The 19,278-nt window shown below is 37.8% G+C and overlaps 1 protein-coding gene across 1 annotated transcript in view; it reads left to right on the top strand.

The window, feature by feature from the left end:
* Window positions 1-19,278, top strand: part of LOC137667357 (collagen alpha-1(XXVIII) chain-like) — a 42,754-nt gene that overhangs the window by 22,475 nt on the left and 1,001 nt on the right. Inside the window, exons 15-35 of the mRNA XM_068408074.1 lie at window positions 263-331; window positions 423-491; window positions 1,647-1,715; window positions 2,931-3,002; window positions 3,588-3,656; window positions 4,913-4,984; window positions 5,778-5,846; window positions 6,226-6,294; window positions 8,269-8,337; window positions 9,458-9,526; window positions 10,222-10,290; window positions 10,731-10,799; window positions 11,502-11,570; window positions 12,418-12,498; window positions 13,292-13,327; window positions 14,465-14,501; window positions 14,627-15,184; window positions 15,859-16,100; window positions 16,685-16,775; window positions 16,860-16,949; window positions 17,953-18,125. Coding sequence (XP_068264175.1) covers window positions 263-331; window positions 423-491; window positions 1,647-1,715; window positions 2,931-3,002; window positions 3,588-3,656; window positions 4,913-4,984; window positions 5,778-5,846; window positions 6,226-6,294; window positions 8,269-8,337; window positions 9,458-9,526; window positions 10,222-10,290; window positions 10,731-10,799; window positions 11,502-11,570; window positions 12,418-12,498; window positions 13,292-13,327; window positions 14,465-14,501; window positions 14,627-15,184; window positions 15,859-16,100; window positions 16,685-16,775; window positions 16,860-16,949; window positions 17,953-18,125 — 2,211 coding nt within the window. The remainder of the gene's footprint in view (window positions 1-262; window positions 332-422; window positions 492-1,646; window positions 1,716-2,930; window positions 3,003-3,587; window positions 3,657-4,912; window positions 4,985-5,777; window positions 5,847-6,225; window positions 6,295-8,268; window positions 8,338-9,457; window positions 9,527-10,221; window positions 10,291-10,730; window positions 10,800-11,501; window positions 11,571-12,417; window positions 12,499-13,291; window positions 13,328-14,464; window positions 14,502-14,626; window positions 15,185-15,858; window positions 16,101-16,684; window positions 16,776-16,859; window positions 16,950-17,952; window positions 18,126-19,278) is intronic.

Genomic DNA, 19,278 nt, shown 5'->3' with positions numbered 1-19,278 from the left:
TAACATATCTTCATATTAAAATATGAAATGTTACAAAAGCATACGATTCTGTGGGGAAGTTAAGGTTTAGAAAGGGAAAAAGAGACGAGCCGTTGTTTGCAACTGAACCAGGCGGGAATAAATGCATAAATAAAAGATAAAAGGTCAGATCCCCAACTTCACTGATTTCAAGGGAGGTTAAGTCAACATGTACTAGCACAGAAGCTGTCCCAGATTGTTTCCGTATCTTTACACAACTAAGCAATTCCACGTTGTTTTCCAGGGTGAATTCGGTCCTCCTGGTTTACCTGGGCCAATTGGATTACCTGGAATTGGAATTCAAGGAGAGAAGGTGCAGTTTTCACTTCCCCCTCACCCCACACTTAAATGTGTAGTAACAGAGAATATTTTATTTTTAATAATTACTCAACTAATCTTTTCAGGGAGTGGAGGGCCCAAAAGGACCACCTGGCTCTAGAGGGCTACCTGGACAGGGACTACCTGGACCAAAGGTTAGGGAATTTTCTGAAGTAAAAGCTACTGTGCTGTTTTTACTGTTATGTCTCCTGATTAAGAAATGATCTGTTACTAACCTTATGCTTGTTAAAGTGCTGACAACCAATCTAAGTACTGACATAGCTGCAGGAAATTATTTTCTTTATTAATATTATTAAACTGTACAGCAGATCCTACTCCACTGAAAAGCATTGATAAACCAATGCCATAGCTACCTATTTAGGTTTTGGCTTGGCTCACCACAGAACCTTTGAGGTACTACATATAAGACAGCGAACTGTACTTTGTCTGATATGATTCCACAGAAAGGGTTGTCTGCCTTGAACTTGCAGTTTCATCACATCAGGTGCAAGTGCAGTGAATCAATTCCAAAAAGTAGTTGCACTTAACACAGAACACCAAAATTTCAATGTCATCTTTTACCCTCACTGTACTGTTTCCATTCCAGAAAAATACATACATACCTTACAGATTGTCTGCCTGTTGTTTCACCTAACTTTGTGTATTTACCGTATCTAGCAGTTAAGAATGGTCCAACGTATAATGAATATCACCTTTGTTGAAGGCAAACTGTCAGAAAAATTTAGCCTTGACTGATTCGCAAAATGCAGAACTGTTAATGAAAGATGTCACCCTTGAAGTGTTTGGAATGGAGATTTAAAGTGATTTTCTGAAAGAGGCAACAGATAAAGTTCTGAATGACTGAAGGCTATTAAAGCATAATATAAAGGAATTAGAGGTGTAAGTGGGTCGAGGGTCCATGCCAGGTAAAGTATTTTGCAGCATCGGAGATCACCTCTTACTTACATTTTAAGTGATTGTGCAGGGATATGCTTTACCACTGGTAAAAAGAAAGAGAAGGGTGAATTGTCTGTGGATGTCAGATAGGCTCCTGAAATATCAGCTACTTTGGAGAAAAACATTCACAGGGACATACATTTATATCATAATTTACAGCATTAATCATTTCCACCAACAACATTTTGGTGACAGCTCAAAACATGCTGCAGATTCACAGTCTTTGTGACCAAGGACTTAACACATCATACTAAAGACAATATCACACTAATCTTTCTTTAAATATAAGCAACCAAGAATATGCTTTTATATTTTTCCATGATAATGCTGTTAAAAAATAATTTCTACTTAAGGGTGAACAAGGCTTGCCAGGAGAGACTGGAATACCAGGAGAAAGAGGTATTGGAGAACCTGGTTCTAAGGTACATTGTTAATAGAGGAATTATTTTATTTATTTATTTATTTATTTGGATTTGAAATTTGTATTTGCTGAGTATTCTTTCTGTAGGCACTTAAAAATAGGTTTAGAACTAAAATTTAGGTTCTTAGTCTTTAAAATTTTCAACACAGACTTTCAATAACCTCCAGAAATGGGCATATTTTAAATACACCAGTTCTGTACAGAAATAGTAAGATTTATTGTGACTGAAAATTTCCACGTGTCTGGCCCGTGCTCAAGTCAGTGTTGCACACAGCTCACCTACAGCTCTGTCCAGAAAACCATCCAGAATATTAAACAGTTGCCAGAACTCTCAGTCCCCAGCATAAGCTAAGCTATAGCCAGAGCTGGTGAACAGTGGTTATTGTGCTGCTCCTTCCCTTTTCACACAGGACAGGACGTAAATAGGGCAGCAGCTACACCCTTCACCCCTTCATATGGGAAACAAGCTGTGCTACTAGACAGAAACCACACTTGGTTAGAGGAAAGAAAGCTGTAACCAGATTATCTTAGTGCTAAAGTGACCAAGATATTAGCCAGTCCTTAGGTCATTAACAGCCAGATTAACATAAAATATGAGAACAGATGAAAAAGTACTTTTGTGATAGTGGAAAGGCACAGGGCTGTCCTGGTTTTGCTCTTGTTAGGGATTTGGGACAGGGGTTGGAAAAGTAAAGAAATTATTCAATTTCTTTCTTTAATTTCAGAAAATATGGTAATGCTGAGTGAACCCATTTGACCCCAAATGATCCCATTTCATCTAAAACCAGGTCAGGCTCTTGACCTGTACATAAATAGGCCAATGACAATTCCACTGCCATTAATAGATTTGCACCAATATTCACCAGCAAGATGTCAATCATCATGTCACAGTCAGCTCTATCTGGTATCTACTTCAAATGCTGCCACTTAATGAAATGATGGCATTATTTTTTAAGAATGAGCTGGAGCATTAATAGCTAATAATATTAATTGCATAGATAACATGCACAGTTCAAACAATCAGATGGTAGGATAGTTTCAGATACATGACAGTTGTCTTTATAAAAAAAGGCAAGATTTGGGTTCATACGCATAAATGTTTGCTATAAATATATATACAGTTTAGTAAACATTTAAAAATAGATTTCCTTGATTCAGAGAAATAATAGTATTAAGTCTTCATTTAATAGAAGGACTTACTTTTTATTGATGTCAGGGTGAGCCAGGCCCTTCAGGACTGGCAGGGCTGCCTGGTCTTCCAGGAGAAGATGGAGCCCCTGGACAAAAGGTTGGTTCATCTCTGTCTGCAGTCCACCTGCTTCCCTCCAAGCATTCCTACTGTTCTCCCTGTGCTGATACCCAAACCTAGAAGAGAGAGTGTTCATGGACAAGGGGAAAAGTAGCACATTTTTCAGTGAAAAAAATTCTCTTTCAAACATACTTTTTTAGGGAAAACTTTTTTTTTCAGGGTGGGGGGTTGTCTTATCTTGTTTACAGTTGTTGCCTTTTTCTAATCCACCAAATGCCCTGCAACTCAGAAGAGAAACCACTAAAATGGCTACAGGCAACCTTTTGTAAGCCTTCCGATCACGGTATTTTCCTAGAATCAGAAACACCATATATTTAAAGATTATATATTCAGTGTTCAGTCATCACTAAGGGAACATGCTACTTCATGCGTTCTGCCCAGAGTTTTACAATCGTTGCTTCTAAATATGAGAAAAAAGTCCTGGGCCCACTGACATCAGTGGGAGTTTGCCATTGACTCTAAAAGGTTTATGGTTTTAATGAGCTTATTCAAGTGAATACAGAGTTGATCTTGCACCATGTCTATGCAGTACTCTGAAATGCTGCTTTGATTTTTCTATTCCAGGGTGAACCAGGGTTACCTGGTCTTAGAGGTCCTGAAGGTGCTCCAGGGATTGGAATACAGGGGGAAAAGGTGAGAATTTTTTACTAAAGGTGACATTCAAAATTGTAATGTTCCAGGAACAGGTTTGTCAAAGCTTTCTCTTTTTCCGTCTATTGTAAGTAACGAAAAAATATACCCCAAGGTTAATGAGTGTTTCTAAAAGCGGCTAAGAGCAGAGTTTATTTCAGCCTCAACCTAAAACAACTTTTTAAATAGCGAAGTTAATAAAAGACCACCCAGGACATCTTCTTCATAAATTTTTTGTGGAAATGACAGCACAACAGTTCAGTGGCTCACAATTTCTAGTACCTGTGCTAGTAACTGGTCCAAGAAGTTCACAAAGAGCTAACTGGGAATACTGCTTCTCTTAGAAGGAATAACTGGGTCGATCTTTTAGGTTCTGGCTCTTGTACTGGTCTTCTGTACTGATCCACAGACGGAGAAGTAATTCCAGTTCCTCATATCAGCATCTGCATCCTGTGAAATAAAGACACTGGAAATTGCTGGAATACTTGTCCAAGACATTGGACAAGACATACAGAGATTAAATGTCACAATAGAAGAGAAATAAAGACATTAAGTATCACAATTGCAAGAAGCTGGAAGGCCTAAAAAGCATTGTAGGAAGGAAAATCAAGGCATTCACCTGTTTTCAGATTACTTTGGTAGGGAATACACGCAGATGACATGACGCAGCAATAAAATTAATTACTGTATTGGAACTCTTTCAGAATTCTTCTGGACTCGTAGCTGTTCTATTTTTGTTATAATTATTACAGCCTAATAATATGCTTAAATAGCAGTTAGCCCTTTACAAACTTTACACTATCTATTCTTAGCTTTTTATGCCCAGACGTATAAGCTGATTGATCAGACAGGGCATCGTGATCAATTGATTTGCCCTATTTGCCTTTGAATAAAAAAAAGTACCTTTGAGTGAATTATCTTTTCCTGTTTGGATTATTTCTCTCACTATCTTTTTCATGTAATTACTTCACTTGATTTTTCAGCTGCAAGGATGCAATCTTTAAGACTCCTTTTGGTTCTTATTTTTTTCACAGTATTCACTGGTAAGACAGTTAATTTAATTTCAGATGAAATCTACATAGTTTTAATGGTACAAATCCAAAACTGGACAATTACTGAGCAGAATTAACTGACTTGCCAATGAAGGCAATAGGAACAGATCAGGTGCACCAGCTATGAAATAGAACTTCACTATATTTCACTAATATTTACAATTAATATTATTTGGTATGTGTGACATGTCTTCTCTATTTTTGTAGGGAGATCAAGGTCAGAGAGGAATACGTGGATTAACAGGACCAACAGGAGTGCCTGGACCTGCTGGAGCTAAAGTAGGTTTATTACCACATTATATGTGTAAAATAGCCCCCCAAAGCTGTGCTTTGTTCTAGATCTCAGAAACAACTGTCCCGGAATGAACTTGCTTCTTAAAAAATAATGAAAAAATAAAAAAGTTCAGCTAAGGTTTCTCTTAGCAAGACACACCGTGATCCCTATAAACATCTAGAAGCATTTTTAAAAAAACTTTGCATTTACCATATTGCTTCCCTGTCGGTTTGTGAAAAGTTAAGGGACACTAATACTGGTATTTTTATGCTGAAATATCTGGGAAGATATAGCATGGTGTATGGCACATACATGTGTGACATGACTTTATTTTCCCTTACACTGACTCATGGCTGATATTCTTTTATGGATTCGGAGTTTCTATTCAAATACTCAGTACTCACTGAAAGTGAAAGAAGGGCCATTCCAAGTTTCTCCTCCAAAAAGTCTACTCTAAGAGAAAAATATATATGTTTTTAGCATACCTACACAGCTGAGCAGGAAGCCTTGAATGCTGGATGTGCTGGACCAAGTCTCGAATACACTAAGAAAGGGATTTCTAATAACATATATTTGTTCAGTGACTGAGAATAATCTCATTTCCATTGAGAAATCAAAATATGCTTGTTATCAGTTCTTCAGATAGTTATATTTCACTCCACATAGAATAGAATATTAGAAATTCTAACAGAATTTTAATGGAATATTATACATTGTTGCATAAATGTCTTCTCTATGAGATGCTTATACTCACTTTCAGAAAAAAATGTCATTTTTGCTCTCCTTCCTTCACTGCAGGGAGAGCCTGGTGCACCAGGACGTCTTGGAATGCCAGGCCCTCCTGGAAGAGCTGTGCCTGGACCAAAGGTAACATCCACACTCTAAGTCCTAGTGCTTATAAACATGGGGTGAAAACTGTGAAGTAGGCCGTGCTATTAATTCATGTAAATAATTTCAGCCTTATGAGGTCAACTAAAATTTCTTCTTTCCTTTGAACAGACTTATGGATTGTATCCAGCCTAGTTACCACCATGCCCTGGTATTAACTGTATGCCAGCTTGAGGTGTGGCATACCTATGTTCATTTCTTTGTTTTGCTTTTGGCATTTAATGTTTTCAATAGCAATAAATAAAATTAGTTATTATGTTTGATATACATAAATTTGTATAACAGAAATCCAAAAACACAGACTGTGATTGGCATTTAATAAAATACATAACTAGGGTATATATTTTCTTCATTGCAGGGTGACATTGGGTTACCTGGTCTTGCTGGACCAATTGGAGAACCAGGTTTTGGGCTTCCTGGGGCAAAGGTAGCTCCTAAATTGGTAAACTAATTTCTGATAGATCTGAAAAATAAGGCAGGACTTCAGTGAAGCAACAGCAAATTGCCTAGGATGGCCAAGTGTTCCACAGTTCTTAACACATATGTCGTACAACACCAGCAGAGTATAAGGATTTGCAGAGCCAGAAAACCATGGAGGGTCAATCTTCCAGACTCCATGAACCATAAGCTTTCACGTGGCAGAGAACCAGGAGAAAAATTACTGGTTTTAACTGATGAGAAGTGAATACATAGAGAACACCTGATTTATGTGCTTACAACAGCCTACCTGTCAAGCACAGTTAGTTTTTCTCAGCCAGGCTCCTTTGCTTCATTCCTAATTTTGACACAGGGTAATCCACAGACTCCAAAAAGATCTCAGGACATGAGCCAAACTGGCAATGTGAGAAGAGATGCCTTAAGCAGTGGAAGAACATCATTAACAAGTAGCTAATCTCTAAGGACTTCTCTCTAGTACTTCCCTAGTATTGCCTCAGTGTTACCTAGATTCAACTTTTTTAAGTTGCTCTTCATTCCAGGGCTGATTTTATCTGAACACCAAGAAACATGAGACATATAAACCTGTGTTTCTCCTGCCCCCCCTCTTTTTTTTTACTTAGTGAATTTGATAGTATAGCCCTTATCCCTTGTTCTTTCAATGAATTGAACACAGTAACAGAAGGAGAAACATGTAACAATCTCTATCCCTTTTTGATCAGTTAGTGGTTTTCAAGCTCCTTAAATTTAATTTCATCATCAGGAGGAGATGATGATGATGGAATCATGTACTTTTCTGGTACAGTCCAGTTAATTCAGGCAACTGCATGTTATCCTATTTCTGGGAATCCAAGAGGAATCAACCAACAGGAAGCAGGTCCTTTGCTCAGAGTTGTAATTCTCTCTCCCTCAGCCTTGAGCCCCCAAAGCGCTTTCAATTGGGCAACACTGCATGTCTCTGTGACTATGTTGTTCACTTTTTGCTGCGTTTGTCAGTATTAGTGGTTTTGCTGTTGCTTCACTCTCAGACACACATCTGCCCTAAGCACAGGGTAAAACCTTCTACAGTCTCATTTTTTTTAATTATTTTGGATGGGCCTTCGCTTGCCACTGTTATGCATGCCCATATTTTGGGTAGCTATGGGGACAAACACAATCTTGATTATCCATTCGGTTGTAACTCTGAGCAATTCACTGCACCATCCAGTATGGCTGGGAGGGTTAAAGTCCTCCTAGTTGCCCCGGTAAATCTATTCCTGAGATACTTCAGCTATCTGGATCTATGAAAGGACCTTAATTGTATGTCTCGGATAGGAAGCTCCTGTTATACTCAATAGCTTTAATGATGTTCCACAGCATTATAGGAAAATACTATTCTGGAACAACAAAGACAGGAATCTTGTGATAGAAAACAACATTTTTAAATTGGCCACACAAACCACTGTTGTCCCCTGCCCTACATTTCACCACAGAAACATACGGCATGTGCAGAAGCTACACAGTTTTCCCCATACTCTGCAGCAGTTTATCTATCTTCAATTATAAGAATTGTATAAAGTAGCTGAATTACTGAGTAATTCAGTTCCCATGCTAGACTGTCTGTCGATTTGGGCTCGCTCCTCCAAAGCTGGAATAATAATAATCATGATAAAAATATGGGGAATGCAACTGAAGTCATTTCTTCTTATATGTAGGCCACAAATGACAACAGACAGAGGTCTTGAAAAAGATTCGTATTAGTGACTTAGAAGTGAAAGGTCCTGTAAATACTCAGCACTATTAAATATCCCGGTTTTAAGTCCAGGATTAACGACCTACAACATCATTCAAATAGTAAAATATATTAGCAGATAGACAGACAGATAAAATCAACTTATATTTGTCAAAGAAGTTTCACTTTCATGGAAAATTTCCTGCTAGCAATTTCATTGGCATTCACCTCAGCTGTTTTTCCTGCCTTCATCAGGGTGACCGAGGTCTTCCAGGACCCCCCGGGCCCCTTGGACCAAAAGGAGATGGTTATCCCGGCCCACCTGTAAGTTTATAGACAATTTTTTTTATGTGAATTGGGAACAAATAGGTGCTACACCAAAGTGATTAGCCTCCATGGCTGACATGCTGGGAAAGATTTGCTGGTCTAAAAGCCTAAAAAAGCTCCTCAACTGTGGAAATGCATTTCAGCATAGAAGGAAAAAGAAATATCCCTTTGAAGTAGTCCAAGACCTTCCACACCCTCCACTCCTCCTAAGTACACAGTGTGACACTTGCCAAGTGGGGCTTTTTTTTTCTATAGTATCACTGATGTTTCAATCAGTTCCCTCAATACCTTGATGCAGGATACTGTCTTCTGCCCAACCACACAAAATTTATTCCCAAACAGGAGAATATAGCCCAGCTAAGCAGCTGTGTCTATACACATGGGTGTAAACTCAGGGCAACACTACCTTCCAGAACCACTAAAAAAGCAACTACTGTCCAAATAGCCAGAACAGCAAACCATCCTCAGTTCTATTCGTCAGGTTGTTCCAGGTGTGGCAAAGAATTGGTTGATGTACTTTACAGCCCTTTACAGAGGTCTTTACTGGTAGATATGACCAAACCCCGCAAAAAGGATACGAAGAGAAAAGGCTCCTTTCTCTCCCTTCCTCGCACACGTATGCAGCACGGGCCTCACGTATCTAGTCTGCTCAACAGTGTGCTTCACCAGCCCTGGCAGTTACATGCCTGTGCAGTGAAGAAGTCCCAGGCAGACTGCTGGCTAGAGTCAGAGAGTTTGGTGATACACTAGCATTTCTCTGTGCTAAAGACAACAGTAAAAGTGCATGCAATTGCCACACTAAGGAATAAAAATTAATGGCTGTAAAAATGGAAATTGGAATTCGATTTATAATACTTCCTGACATTTTTGTGCAATCCAATGCAGAACTGCTTCTGCACCTGCCTCTCTGAATCAGGCTCCTCTGTCTTCAAACACACATGCAAATGCCACTGACACCACTTCCAGCTTATCAGAGTAGAATTTAACTGATTGTAGACCACAGTGATCCCACTAAGAGACAATATATTCAAGATACTACCATATTAATGTTAACAAAAGCATGTAGTCAATATAGCTGTAAATTAAATTAATATTCTGTCTGTGCATATAATTTCAGGGCTTGCCTGGCCTTCCTGGGATTCCTGGTGAACAAGGCCCAGATGGAGCTGGACTACCAGGACCTAAGGTACAGACCTTAACTTCTAGAAAAGTAAATGCATGTGTGCACTCCACTTCATGCAGATACAATTCCTACCCATAGGTCACAGTCAGAATACGTTTTTAATCCAGCTTTAACTTACTCATCAGTGTATAAAATGTAGATCCCATAGAAGATCTTCAAGCTTCACTTCAGTATTCCTCCTGACGCTGACTGCAGGATTACTGGAATTATACAAGCAATTGAAGGATTGACTACAGCTATTTAAATATGCTTAATGTCTCTTAAAAGGACATACATCTTTTTTCCACTCACCTCAAACCCCTAGCTGTCTGAAGGCACTGATAGGAAAAAAGCTAGAACAGCGCCAATGTGAACACAGAGTCTGATTCAACTAACAGGCAGCAAGCAAAACCTTTTTTTTTTTTTGGTTTGGGGAACGTGGAGTTCATTTTATGATATAGGAATTGTAATTCCTGTGTAACTATCACATACTTGACAGTACATGTCTTGAATATGTTTAGACCACTAGCCACTGTTCACCCCCAATAACTTTCTTGTCCTGCCTGTAGTATTAATGCATTAGCATTGTTTAGACTTGCACTGTGCTGTTCAATAATTCTCCTCTCTTTGTCCCATTTGAGTACAAGAGATGCTGGGAATTCTACAGATAAATTAAACTTTGGTATTCGCTACTTATTTTTTGAAGTATCAACTTTCAGGGTGATCCTGGTAGTAGAGGACCAATTGGCCTCCCAGGTCCCCCAGGAGAAGGCCTGCCAGGACCAAAAGTAAGTCATTTAAACAATTACGTCTCCCATTGTCTATTTTCTAAAAAAGGGGAAAAAAAAGTATAGTTTAAAAATGTGTGATCATGCATACACATCTACATGTTTTCTGTCTTCACTAGAAACAACTAATCTGACAAATAAGATAACTAAGGACTACCGTGTCTTTGCTTTGTAGACAATAAAAAATATCTCTAGCAGCAAGCTGATTCATGTTCAACGAGCATTAAGCCCTGAGTGACTCCTCTGAAGTATAAAATGGATTTTAATAATCTGATAAAGGATAAAAAGAGTCTATGTCAGCTAGAGCAATCTTGTCTTCACTGCTTACAAAAAGACATCAATTTGGTAGAGGATGGACAGAAATTACATGGTGGTATAACAATTTATTGTGTATTTTTGTTAGGAATATTGTATTTAACATATGCAGGGTTTCTCTCTAGGGAACCATAGGACGCCCAGGGCCGCCTGGCTCTCTGGGACCTCCTGGTGAAGGTATTCAAGGAATCAAGGTAAAAAGACTCAGTGTGTTCAATATTTAACCTGTGTTGAGTGGTCAATCTGACCATCACAGTGTTAAGGGAATTTCACGTTGTTTCTTATATGAGGAGAGCCTCAGGCTAGACAATGAGAAAGATAACATGAGCACCTATGAAGTGTGTTCTGTCTCTAGTCTGTAAACAAGCCCAAGGGTTTGTGTATTGAGAGAGGAGGAAGCAGGGGCATCTTTTATCAGTGAAAGATAGCCTTACAAAATTAAAAATACCATTCCCTCTTCCCCAACTCCCGTGCACAGAGAGACAGTCTGAAGTAGTTACATGAACTACCACCTGTGGTAGAGAAAGTCTCCATCCTGAATCTATGTGGAACATTATTTTTTCCCTGTAATATGCAGTTTTACCCAAAAGATAGATCAGATGAGACAGACTCAAAGGACAGAAATAAGAAAGGGGGAATTAGAAGGAATAAAATAGGATGGAAAGAGGGAACAGGAGAATTAGAAGCAATAATGATCATGCGTTTTTTCAATATTATATGGCTTTAGAGTAGACATACTGATGAAGCATTTGAGAAATATAAGCTAGCAACTACTACTCAAGTGCCTCAAGAAACTTGTTAAAATGCAGTTTGAAACACTTTCTCTTTGAACATTTAAAATTAATGCATGATGAATGATTACAAAGGGTTAATATAACTACCTGGATTATCATTAGGGGGAACAAGGAATTCAAGGAATGCCAGGACCACGAGGCCCCCCTGGAGAAGGGCTTTTGGGACAGAAGGTATGATACCTAAATCAGAGATAATGCCCTAGACAGAAGCCAACATACTGAAAATGCTCATTACAGTCAGCTCTCACTGAAGGCATGTGAATTCTGTGAAAAGCCAACGGTGATTTGGGAAAACACCAGTCATTCACACGATCGTTTTAATATTTTATAGCAGCATCTCTTTCAGTGTTGCTTATTTTAATACCATATGAGGCTTATCTTCTACTGCAATTAGAAGAAATATAGATATTACATTTACTATCACTGCCTTTCTTTTACCCACCCACTATGCAAAATTTGGGGACTACATCAATGTTAAGAAAAAGAGAAATGTGGGTTGGAATCAGTTTTTGAATGTGAACACATTGGCTCAGAAAGGCTGTACAAAGTCCCATAGCCAACTAAAAATCAAACCAGGAGGCACTAATTCACCTGTTTGCTATTCCAAACACCTTTTCTGGGCCAGAAGGTTTCTCAGAGTGATATTCCCGTTATTGATTCCAACTACCTCCTTGCCTTTCTTCTCAATTTCCTTAATGTTACCTTATTTTTCTCAGACACAGATAATAATTTCCATCATGCAATATCCCATGAAACCCCTCTGTCTGCATGTATTTGTTTGAGATGGTTCATTGTTCAAACTGCTTCAGCTATTTTTTCCCATAAAAATGCTTAGCCAATACTACAAGTTATTCACAAAATTCACAAATACCAATTGATTTAAATGATCTCTAACAAAGACGTCTAACTCATGTCAGAAACTGAAGGTGAATTCGACAAAGGCAGCTAGAGAAAAATGTGAAAAGTGTAATAAAAAGTGACTTACACTTTCTGTCTGCTTACCAACATGGTTTTAAAGGGAGATCGAGGAGCTACAGGTGAAAAGGGGAAAAAAGGAGAAAAAGGTGATGTGGGTGACCCTGGTTTATCTGGAGAACCTGTGAGTAGCTCAGGTTTATCATGTCTGTTTTCTTAAACTGCTTAAAAATAAAGCTGGGGTGTGTGTTCTTCTTGCTATTTAACTACATATAATTTGAAATACTTAAGAAACTGAAACTAAGAAAACCTGTAAAAGCATAAAGAAGGCATTTCCATGCTGAATACCTCACTTCTCACAGATGTGGTTTCTTTCTTAAGGCAGTGAAAGACAATTGCCATGTTTTAGGACAAAACTATGCAATTCCATTCTATGGCTACCAAGTAACTGTAGCTCAGACTTTCCCTCAAAGCTGATGAACAGATGAAGGGAGGCAAAGTGGTAACTTCTGCTGATGGGCAGGTCCCCAAAAGCTGGAAAGCGAAATGTGGTGCCCTTGTATTCTGACATCTGCATACTATTAAGTAGGGATACATAAACACCATTGCCGTTCTTGCCCTGAAACTGCCCCTATTAGACTCACATATGATGAAGCAGAATTCTGATCATTCCAGGTGTCAGGCAGGTATACAGTCTCTTGACTGTATACCTCTGCACAGGTTTTCCCTTTCTAATGTAAACTGACAATCAGTGATCCAGTGGGAGACCTGAGGTTATCCAATTCCCATAAAAACGTCACCACTTCAGGAGGCTGTAGATACTGCGTGCCCAAGGTCATATCACAAGAACACTACTTTTTATAGCCAAAGTTCTTATTGGCCAAATATTATTCTAATAATGGTATTGATGAAGTTATATTCTGAATTATAATGTTACTAACTAATTGCAGCAGATTAATTAACAACCCCTGTTACAGGGCAAAACTGGACCAAAGGGAGAGCAAGGCCTCACAGTAAGCAACTTCAATTATTTAAATCCCATTACGGCAAGATATAAACAACACAAGATACTATCATATGAAATGTATCCTAGGTTAATTATTTTGGAAAGAGCTTTTTGACTAGAAGTGGTCTCACTAATAACATAGAAAGAAATCATACAAAGGTTTCTGACTTTTTCTCATCTACTTTATGCTGAAATGGAACTTAAAAGTTCCTGGTGATTTTAGGTATTTTTCTGCTACGTGTTCCTTTACAGTTACTGTCAGATGACCCAGGTGTGTACCTGCTGCAGGAAAGGTTTTTTTAAAGTATTTAAGAGTCTAAAGAGCAAAGATCTTCAAACCTGTCATGGTCTATCATGCTATAAACTTAATTATATTTCTGCTAAGCCTGAACTGCACTAGACCCAAATTCAATAAAGCATGTCAGTGAGTACATAAATAGTACTGAGGTTGATGATGGAAGCTGAGCAGCAGTAGCAAAAGGTTGTATTTGAAAGACTGACTCAATGCCAAATGAGTCCTGTCATGCACTTCAAAAAATAGAACAAACGATTGCTCTAATAATGAGAAACACTTTGTTTGCATGTCACAGAAGCTGTCACTTCTCTGAGCAGACAGCTCTGAAGGCAGCAGCTTTTTTTTTTGCTGCTGAAAGCTGGGTAATACAGTGGGCCAGGCACACGAGGGTTCACAAATCCCAATTCCATTCTGTGTTGGTGCTCTCTGCCATACGCCAGCTCACTACAAGCAATACGCTTCCTGAAGCTGGGTCTATTTCTCCACTCTCAATACATCTAAAAGGGATATCCATATTATGAATGGGTTTTGACTTTAAGTTTTAATGAGAACCAAATCATCACAAAACATTCTTTACAATAACAGTAGTTAATTGTTTTAGATAGAGGCGTTACTGTGTTGTCAAGTTAATGATTCTTATATGCCATATAAAATAGTTCGTTGTAAAATGTGGGACTCATTCCAAGCTTGGAAGGTCAGGTTTGAAAGTCAAACAGTAAGATTTTTCATTAAGTCCCTGTAGGATACAGATATTCTTTATAAACAAAATCTTTGGTAGTGTCAATATTATACCTAATTTGAAAGAGGCAAATTGTAAAATATTTTTATATTTAATTTTTTCATATCCAGAGAGAAGATATAATTAAATTAATTAAAGAGATATGTGGTAAGTACTCAGGAAATCTTTAATTTCAGATTCTATTTTTGCTTCATTATATTTGTATTCCTGTTTTTTCCAAAAGGATACCAAGTCAAGTCATCATGAACTGTTCTTTTATTTTTCCCTTGCAGGTTGTGGTATTAAATGTAAGGAAATTCCTATGGAGCTTGTATTTGTGATTGACAGCTCTGAGAGTGTGGGACCAGAAAATTTTGAGATTATCAAAGACTTTGTAACTGCTTTAGTAGACAGAGTGACCGTAGGCAGAAATGCTACCAGAATTGGCCTTGTGTTATACAGTTTAGAAGTTCGGCTAGAATTTGGTCTCAACAAGTATACAACTCAACAGGATGTTAAGCAAGCAGTTAGAAAAATGCAATACATGGGAGAAGGCACTTACACAGGAACTGCTATCCGTAAAGCAACCCAGGAAGGATTTTTTGGTGCTCGAACAGGAGTGCGAAAAGTAGCTATTGTGCTAACAGATGGCCAAGCAGACAAGAGAGAAGCTGTAAAACTAGATATTGTCGTTCGAGAGGCTCATGCAGCAAACATCGAAATGTATGCAATAGGAATTGTAAATACTTCAGATCCAACACAGGTTGAGTTTGTGCGGGAACTAAATCTGATTGCTTCAGATCCAGACAGAGAACACATGTATCTCATTGATGACTTTAATACCCTTCCAGGTGCGTTCATTGCAGTTTTATTCTGCATTGTATCTGATGCTTCTCAGAATGGGGCGGGTGGGGGGTGAAGCATTATCTTTGTGGATATGTTATGTTTTGATGATGATCAGGACTAGTTACAAGGTACAAAGTAATAGGAACCTAGAGATACAGATTTCCTTCTTTTAAGGAGTCACGTTATAGGGCAATGATTCATCACGCCAACCAGGGATGTCACCTACAGTGCAGGAAAACAGCTGCTTAAACTAGCTTTGCAAGCCGAGTAAGTGCTCATGCACTGTAAATCTGCTGGACTGGAAACCAGAATCAAACCCACTGGGGTAAATTCTACTTATTCACTTTCACTGCGAAATTTTCCCAGTTTTCACTGGGCTATTCACAATGAGCAAGGTAAGCGGTTATTTTCCCACTACCAACTAGTAGTTGTTACTAAGCTCAGATGAACACTTTTAGGTGACTTCATTGTATTTTGTACCATGCAGAGGACTTACAGGCTGGCAAATTTGTGACAGATAAAGGCCATAGTCCAGAGAACCTGGAATAATCATCTTACATGCATATAAACAATACAAAGGAGTACTGGATTACATGTGTATTATTTACGTATATAAATAATCCAAATTCAAAAAATATACTGAATTTCTCAGTATGAGTTTTTTACTTTTTTAAAACAGCTCTGGAGTCCAAATTAGTCAACCAATTTTGTGAAGATGAACATGGTACCTTAATATACAACCGTAATGGAAATGGTGCAAGCATAAGTGGACCATCTTTCCATTCAGTATCTGCAAGTTCTTTACATTACATACTTCAGAACAACAATGTTAATAGACAATCACTGTCAGCACAGACACCTGGAGTATCTACAGTAGAAAAACCTCCGAGTCTTGGCAATCTTCCTCAGCCATTAGCTCCGGTATGAAAATTCAGCATGCTTTAATGAGCAAAAGTTTTATGTATATATCCTTCTCTGTTGCCTGATGTAATACATAACTTTCCCCCTACTTTTCTACAGGACAGGTACTGTAATAGCTGCTTTAACTTGGTATGCTCAGAGCTGGTTGTTCCGAGTAAGATGTTGCATGCAGGCAGTTATCTAATGGCTACAATTTATTCCTGATACTGTTACAAGGATTATTATTCCTGTGTTTAATACAGTAATATTTGTGTCACAGTGTGAAACATAACGTTATTAAAATGCAATTACCCTGTAATAATTAAGTCTAAGAACAGCAATTAAACTCAATTGTAGTCTATATTTTTAAGTTTATAAATAAAACTCTGTAAAGGTCAACTAAAATGATATATATATACCAGGTTTAGGATTGACAACCCTTCTGGTAAACCAACCAGGTAAGGTTAAAATCCTGATTCTTAACACTGAAGTCAGGGTAAATGGGAAGGAAAAACATTAGAAAACCTCTAAGTGATGAAGGGCTTGTTCATTTTGAGACACTTCACAATATCTGAAAAGCAAAGAAAATCAAATGCTTATTTCAGACCAAAGTACCTCCTGTGGTAGTATATGAAGCCTATGAAGAGGAACAAGAGGAGGAGGAACAGTCATCCTTGCTAACAGTGGACACTAGAGGTATTTTTATCGTCATCCATTTCTTCATCTTCATTTTTGGCTGACCAAAAATCAATGTTTCATTCTGTTTCGTTTCAACTGCAGCTGTGGTACCATTATTGCCATCTAAACCATCATCATCAGATAAATTGATGACATCATCTCTTTCAACTACAGGGCTCACACCAAGACCAGGTTATAGATCATAACTTGTTTTTAATTTTATTCCCTCTTATCCTGATACTAACTTTTCATAAGGCTTTAAATCAGAGTAATTTTGTTCCATTCTCTGAAGTTTTCATGAGGCCATGCTGTGGAAGAGAATCCATTTCAGGATTTTATAACAGATCTAGTTGCAGTTCTCATCCAGCCTGTTCACCAGTTCTTGTCTTCCCAAATTCTAAATCGCACTGCTCCACTTACAGCAGAAGCAAGGTCAGCTATAACGGGCATGACTATTATTCTGTCTCTGGCAATAACTTTTTTTTTAAAGTGTCAAGATATCAGTTGCCGAAGACAGAATATTGATGTCACAACATTAAACTTGAAGAAAAAGTATTTTCTGTCTCATGGTATTATAAAAGTGAGTGAGACTAGGCTAGTATGTCACAGTCCTCTAAGGCATATCTGTATGAATCGTTAGACCAACCAGCTTTGCATTCAAACTTAACGAGCATGTACATAATTACTACCATTGTATTAGATAAGTAGCACAAACATCTTACAAAAGAAAGACCAAAGTTTATATTCTTCTCACTATTCTAACCCCTCTTCCCCCACACCACAGAACCAATGTACTGAAGCGATGTACTGCAGAAGGATGATGGTCATACCTGTGGTTTGAAAACAGCAGATGCAACCAGCTTTGAGATCTTTGGCTTACAGTTCTGGGTTGCTCACAAGACTGGTTGCTGATAATTAGATTTCAAAATTATCAGATGCAATTTGTTTACTCTTCTTGTATGGAGCGATAATACTATTATTTCTGGAGTTACCAGAACCATGCCAGTAAAGGAACAGTTTACTTGACCAACTAAGATGTACTTTTAATTTACCTTCAATGCTAACATCTTTAGAAGCAAAAGTGAATCTGTATAACATTAACAGAAAAATATAAAATAAGTGTTTAAAAGTTAAAATCTATGCAATACAATTGACTTTTAGAAACTGAATTGTTTCTATTCCTTTTTTTCTTTAGAAAGTATCATGGACCTCCGGTGCAAGTTAAGGCTGGATCAAGGGCCTTGCCGTGTTTATAACATTAAATGGTATTATGATAAACAAGCCAATGCTTGTGCTCAGTTTTGGTATGGTGGCTGCGATGGAAATGCAAACCGCTTTGAGAGTGAAGACGAATGCAGAGAGGCTTGCGTACTTTTTTTTGGAGGTAGGAATTTATCTCTACATTAATAATGAGCAAGTTGAAGCTATTGATTGTTTGGGTTTGTTAGCAATTATCCAGCACAGTATGTAAAACCAAACCAATTTAAAGATTGTTAACATTATGAAGTCGTACACTCACTAATTAAAAAAAAGTCTACCTATGCAAGCTCACTTTAGTTCTTTTTGCATATATTGTATGATGTAGTCCTTATATAACGAAATAGATATTTTTCAGCAGTATCCAGGGTACAAATTTTCCTTTTTACTAAAGTATAGTAAGACCAGTATAGTATTTGCCACAGTAATTGCCCTTCCTTCACCTATTCTTTAAATGCTACCATTGTACAATCACTGACTATACCTCATTTTAAATTATGTATATGGCTTTGGAAAGCAATCTTTGGTCATTAAAAGAATGTAATTTGTTTTTTCTCTGTTACAGAAATCTGATATTTGGAATGGATTCTGCACTGAAGACTTCACTTTTTTTAAGCAAAAGTGCTCCCACAAATCATATTTTAATATTTCAAGCATAAAATATCAATTTCTAAATTACATGCAGAGTATTACTCAGTACAGATAAATAAAGCAAATGCATCAACTTGTGGCCTACGTGCTCTCCAGGTCACTAGACAGGGAGGAGGCTCAGCTACCCACCTTTCCCAACCACATCACAGTTACAGTTAGTCCTTTTTTCTGTAAGCTTTCCTCAGTTCCCATTAGTTAGAAAGATATATGATAAATGCAGTTAAACCATATCCACTGATTTATATGAGTGACTATACCAATAGCTGGCATCACTGAATTAGGTTAGTTTGGGTCTAAAGTGATGTTTGACGTGTTTCTCCTCTGAAAACCAAGTCTAATTTTTAAATGCATTTTAGTGTTTGCATCTCTTTCTTAAAAAACTTTTTAAACTTATGTTCAAAACATCAAACTCAGCACAGAGTTTATTCTTTATTGCCTGTCACTGCCATATTGCTTTTTACATTTATGTCTGCCTGTATGTAACGTATTTCCTATTACTTGACTTACATACTTACAAGCTTATTTCTAATAAAATATTTCTGGTTTTACTGCCAGGATAGAGAATGGACAATGGTACCTTTACAGGACTAAAAGCTTATCTCACAGCTAACTT

The sequence above is a fragment of the Nyctibius grandis genome, chromosome 9 (genome assembly GCF_013368605.1).
Source record: "Nyctibius grandis isolate bNycGra1 chromosome 9, bNycGra1.pri, whole genome shotgun sequence".
NCBI lineage: Eukaryota > Metazoa > Chordata > Aves > Nyctibiiformes > Nyctibiidae > Nyctibius > Nyctibius grandis.
The sequence above is the reverse complement of the archived record's forward strand: the minus strand, read 5'-3'. Positions and strand labels throughout refer to the sequence as shown.